Source organism: Culex quinquefasciatus, chromosome 3 (genome assembly GCF_015732765.1).
Source record: "Culex quinquefasciatus strain JHB chromosome 3, VPISU_Cqui_1.0_pri_paternal, whole genome shotgun sequence".
In the NCBI taxonomy this organism is placed as follows: Eukaryota; Metazoa; Arthropoda; class Insecta; order Diptera; family Culicidae; genus Culex; species Culex quinquefasciatus.
The window spans coordinates 87941254-87947280 of NC_051863.1; the positions used below are offsets into that span (position 1 = coordinate 87941254).

Here is a 6027-nt window from a genome sequence, read left to right on the forward strand (position 1 = left end):
GAACTATTGAACTACTCACCACAGTAACATCGTCCAAGGATCGTCCGCTTGCGACCTGAAAGCACGCACGAACATGAATAAAAATAGACAACACTGAGTTCGAGAAGCAATTACCTTGTAGAAACATTTCCTGCATGTACACTTGTATCCCCAAGAACTTCCAGGGTTTGGAACCTCCATTATCGGAGGGCGCGGACATAATCTAGAACTTCTCCAAAAATCATTTTCAACCACTTTGGAGGTAAACATTCTGATCATAAACACACGAGAAATAAAACAAATGTGGTGCATCCATGGTTACTGCGTCGCGACGCCACCCGTTGACAGAGGGAAAATCAACAACAATCAGTGGTTCTAAAATGGTGGAGTCAATGTATGAAAATATGAAATCTTCCTTCGTTTGAACAGCTTTTTCTGCAACGCAGTTGAATGAATCAACATTTTTATTTCGTCTGTACCTCCGTAAGATTTTGACGATTCTAATAAGCCTAAACATGCCTAAGAAAAAATGAACCGATTTGTAGACACCTACATTCTACTCCAATTTCTACCAAAAATAGCGCAATTTTTCCAATTTCAACAACAGGTTTCAAACAGAAAGAATGCTCAAATCTTTTCATGTAACCATTCTACATGTTCAAAATTGATCAATTTAGGAGACCCGACGTTTTCAAAGCATTTCATTCAGCCATTTTTGAGTTCTGGGGTCAAACGTGGAAGAAAAGCCCGTATCAGATTTTCCGCCTCCGGTGGTCTCTTAAGCCGCTGTATCTCAGCAACCAGAGGTCCAATCTTCAATGTCTCTTAGACAATTTTATAGCAAATTTTCTGAACTTTAAAAAAAAAAAATTTTGAAATGGTCACTCATGGTCACTATTTTTAAAAATTGAAAAACTGCAAATATTTCGCTAAAATCAAACTTTTGGTGGCTATATCTAGAAAACGGAGCCCTTTTTAAAATATATGTAAAGTACTTTTTCGATTGCAAATTCAATTTTGCATTAAAAAATAATGTCAAACTTGTTTTTGCATAACACTTCAATTTTTTCCAAAAATCACTATTTTTTCAAAAATTCATAACTCGGCGGCAGATTTTTTGACCATGTTTCTCTATGGCTCAAAAGTTGCGGATTTTTGTCCCCTAAAACATATCAAAAAATCTCGAAAATCAAAAAATACGTATTTTGGGAAATTGAGTTTTAGTGAAAAGTTGATAAAAATCCTCAAATTTTTTTCCGTGTACCTATTTTTTCTCAATAGTCCTCAACAATACCTACAACTTTGCCGAAGACACTCAAAAGTTACAGCTGTTTGAATATTTACATACCATTTTTGTATGGACAGCTGCCAAAATTGTATGAAGACTTGTATGGGTGAACCAATGACACAAAATAGCATAATTGGTCATAGGGAAGGCCCCCACAAAGTTTGAGCCAAATCAAAAAATACAAATAAAATCCATTTCCGGTTTTGGTAGAGAATTGTTATATGGATGACTGCATATTAAAAATTTAGATTGTCATTATAGTAGTCTTCCAGCAGTTTGTTTGCTAGAGTTTTAATTTTAGGCTTATCACAAAATATATCATTAAATTAATTTGTTTTATTGAAATATAATTGAAAACAGTCTATATGAAACTTATATTTTTACGTTTCAGCAACCAAATAGACAGAAATTGAAACATCACAACTTGGCGATATTTTATGGTTTTGTGATATTTTCTCCATATTTTCCAGGAAAATGTCGGGATAATTTTAGTTAGGGATTTATTTCCGCATAGCATGTTTTCAACGAACTTGTTGATAATTTGATAGGCAGCGTTGATTTAGTGGATGTTAACGGCTTGACATGTTTGTTTTTGCGGTGACAGTTTCAAGAAGATGTAACTTCTGCCGCCCGGGCAGAAAGTTACATCTTCCTGAAAACTTGTCATGTCGCAAAACACAAACATGTCAAGTACCTGTTAACTTCCAGTTAAGAGTTAATCAAACATAAACGCGAACATAATTTACTCTACGCATATCAAAAAATTATCAACTTAAGTTCGTGTTGGAAACTTCAAATTATCATGCTATGGTGCGGAAAATATCATCCATAAACATAAAATTATCCCGACCAGTTCATTTTTTTCCTGTAAAAATATGGGGCGAAAAGTATCATTCAAAAACATAAAAGTATTATAACAAGTTGTGATGTTTCCAGATTTTTTTTTTTGTAATAATTTGGTTGCTTTAGAAAGCGTAATACACAGTATGAAAATATAAGTTTTATATAGACTGTTTTTCAATTGTATTTTAATAAAACAAATTAATTTAATGATATAATGTGATTTTCTAGAAAATTTATTTTTATTAAATAAGCCTAAAATTAAAAACTATAGCATACAATCTACTGGAAGACTAAACATAATGACAATCTAAATTTTTAAAAATATTTGTATACAGTCATCCCTCATATTCGGAACAGTTTACAGATCGGCCAATTTTCAAAAAATCATAGAAAATCGATAATTGAACATAATGATTCGCTTTTACCTTCATTTGAAAGCTGTTTTTGCGATCTTTCGAATGCTGTATCGAACAACTGCAAATTTTATCGTTTGATATCAAGTTTTTGAAGAAAAACTTTGACCCTTGAAATCTACAAATTCGGAACACTTTTTTCTTACGATGTAAGCAATCTTTTTTATCGCTCCAGGGGTACATATTTTTAAAAAAATAATGACTTCACATTCTGAAACCAATAAAAACTCATGCTTAGTGATGTTTTATGAATGGTCTGCTAACTTTTTTTGTGAAAATATCAGTTAATTAGGTGTTCCACAATTGTGGGAGGCACAATAACATCCCACAATTATGGAACAGGCAATTTGGAAGCAGCATTTTGCTGCTCTGAATAAAATAGTCTCGAAATGCAGTTTTTTGTTTTAAAAGTACTACTTATATTAATGAAATAGCAAAGGAATGTCCAAATAAAGGTCCTTAAAATAGTAGGGTACACAGAAAAGATGCATTTGGCATGCTTTTGACAAATTATCACAAAAGTGTTCCGAATTTGTGGGTGTTCCGAATATGTGGGATGACTGTCATTTGTATCCAGTTTTAAAATGCGTGAAAGGTGAAATGTCAAAATCACGCAGTGGTACCAACATTACAAAAAAGTGTGCCATGGCATGACAGCCACATTTTTTTATAATGTTGGTGCTACTGCGCGATTTTGACATTTTGGACGTTCACCATTCGAACGCCATCTTCGCTTAAAAACCTGGATAATTCGAATTAATTCAAAGTTTAGTGTGAATAAGTAAGGCTGGTACAAATTTTATTTAAAGTTTTTGTCAATCCTCCCTTCGAAGTTTGCCCGAAAAATCAGGGGGCAACAAAAAATTGCATCCAAAATTGCATACAACTAACAATATTAAAACAAATCAAACTTTTTGTAAAGCCAAGTCAAAGAAAAAGCTTCGAAAATCTGTACAATTGAACTAAACAAATCAATAATGCACTAATTTATTTGCATCGGCCGCTGAAAATTTTCCTGAAATTCTAGCAAACCTATTTGAAAGTGTAGAAATTTGTAAATATTGTCAAGGCGGAAGCGTTACAACTGGGCAACGTGGCTCGGTCTTATACAAACATTTAAATTTATAAAATTCCCAAACAAAAAAAAATAAACAAAAATATGGTCTTTAAAGGAAAGAATCTAAAAAATATATGCAATCCTTATCAATAAATAATTTATTTTCAGAATTTTATATCAATCTGTCAAAAGCCAATAATGTGTATTCAAAATCAGCATAAATAACAGAATGAAAAACTGAACTTTGATCAACAAACATTGAAATGTTTGAAAGAATTTCTAAACTGAAGTGATAGGTTCACTTTGAAATAATAATTCTCGTACTTACCTTGTTAATCCTCTTCAAATGCATCCAGAGAGCATATGATTGCAGCACAATCCATTTTTGCAGCTGATTGGTCAAACTAAACAAAATTCTAGAAGCCGAATGTCCAGAAAATGCCCGTTAGTAGATCTGTAAGAGAAAATAAAACACAAAGCATCAATTCTCAAACAAAATTTATGGAATAATTAAAAATTCAATAGTAAACAAAGAAAAAGAAAACAAGCAATACTTATCTGAGTTTTGAAAATCGTCGAAAAATATTTGTCGGTTGACTAGTAGAACCAACATCTGTAGCCACTTCAGGTGGACTCATCTTCCTCCGTGAAACTGCTTGCGAGTCACACAATTTAATCATCTCCTCCGGAATCACAAGAGAAAGGTTCAGAAACGTAAACAATCACACGCACACTCGCGAAAACACACGGACCAAATACGGTTCCTCCACAAATCGCGATTCTGATGACGCGACGACAAAAACCAAAACAAATCGAAACTGCTGTTTTCCTCCACCGAGAACTGTCAAATTCGCCAAAATCATTCCGACGTTGATCCTCGTCTTGATAGCACCTGCTGGAGGAGGAGGAGGAATGATGACCAGCGACATGCAGGCAGGAGGATTTCGATTCTGCGAACTGCGGCTTTGTCATGCACCCGCTAACGTAACTTTTTCTCCAACGAGCCACAAAAACATCAACTTTCACATAAATAACAACATTTTGCAACTCTCACATAAAACGACACCAACGAACGCACATTCCCACGGCCAAAATACGCACTTACAACACGCGGCGATTCGCGGGCTGTTGTTAATCAGTGAAAAACTACTGCACCAAAAACGTAAACAAACCCTTGTCCCTTGTCCTGGCGAATCCGCCAAAATCCTTTCCACGTTAATCCACAGCAGCATCTTGGGCAAGAGAATTACTTTTCAGGTGCAGCAGCTTGGCCGAAACTTTCCTTGCACCCGTCAACACGGAGTGAAACTTTTTCTTCGCCCCCCAGCCACAAAAACACAAACAATCACTTAAACACAACATATCACGGCTCCCGAACGCCACGGAACGGACGAACACACACCCCTCGGCCACAGAACGTACTCACAACCCGCGGCGATTCGCGGACTACAATTTATCCGTGGAAAACTACTGCGCGAAAACGTAAACAAACCAGCCCGCCACGAACGCAAAAGCTGTCTGTCGGCCGATTGCCGATTCCTGTCACGACATGTCGCGCGCGTTGCGTGCGAGCAGTGAACGAAAGAAGAGAGAAAAGAGAGAGTGAGCGAGCGCGTGGGCTCATTTTTGCGCTTTGCGATGAAATTTTATATGCGGTAAAATACTTTTTAATGTGATTAGTTTAACTAGTGTATTTAAAGTAAATTAAAGTGGAAAAGTCAATAAAATGTCCATTAACAAAACTGCCATTTTAGCTAAGTTCCGCTTGAAAAAATTTAACCTTGTAAATCATCTCATAATCCCGGGTTTTCAAAAATATTCTAAGTGTAGGAAAAGTGAAATTTTGTCGAGGAGTGAAAATTTTGCTAAGTCCAACAAAAACAAGATAAAACTAGAAAATATCATCTCATGATAAAGAGGTCGAAATTTTTTCTAAGTCACAAAATAATTTGGCTTTCGAAATTCTGCTAAGTCCAGCAAAAACAAGATAAAACAAAATAATATCATCTCATGATAAAGATTTCGAATTTTTTCTAAGTCCCAAAATAATTTGGCTTTCGAAATTTTGCTAAGTCCAGTGAAAACATGATAAAACAAAATTATATCATCTCATGATAAAGAGGTCAATTTTTTTTCTAAGTCCCAAAATAATTCGGCTTTCGATTTTTTTCTAAGTCCGGTAATATCATGAGAAAATGAAAATTTATCAACTGATGATAAAAGGTCTACAAACATAGAAAGGAACATAGATTTCGGCGCGCATTTTAAGAGTTTTTGGAACAAATATCAAACATGCCATGATATCAAAAACAACTCATGTTATTTTTTTGTTCGTCCCATGATGCGACTTTCGGGGGCCCGGGCACCCGGCCCGGGCAGAAAGTTACATCTTCCTGAAAACTTGTCATGTTCGCAAAAACACAAACATGTCAAGTACCTGTTATCTT

General features: G+C 35.2%; 1 protein-coding gene across 2 annotated transcripts in view; it reads right to left on the reverse strand.

Annotated features, from left to right (window-relative positions):
- The window catches only part of LOC119770656, a 1259-nt gene extending 504 nt beyond the window's left edge, over positions 1–755 (reverse strand). For both annotated transcript variants that reach the window (XM_038265955.1, XM_038265956.1), the window contains exons 1-2: positions 115–755; positions 20–55 (exon numbers count right to left, since the gene is read on the reverse strand). In XM_038265955.1, the coding sequence (XP_038121883.1) occupies positions 20–55; positions 115–291 (213 nt within the window). In that variant the 5' untranslated portion in view covers positions 292–755. The remainder of the gene's footprint in view (positions 1–19; positions 56–114) is intronic.
- Between the last annotated feature and the right edge of the window lie 5272 nt (positions 756–6027).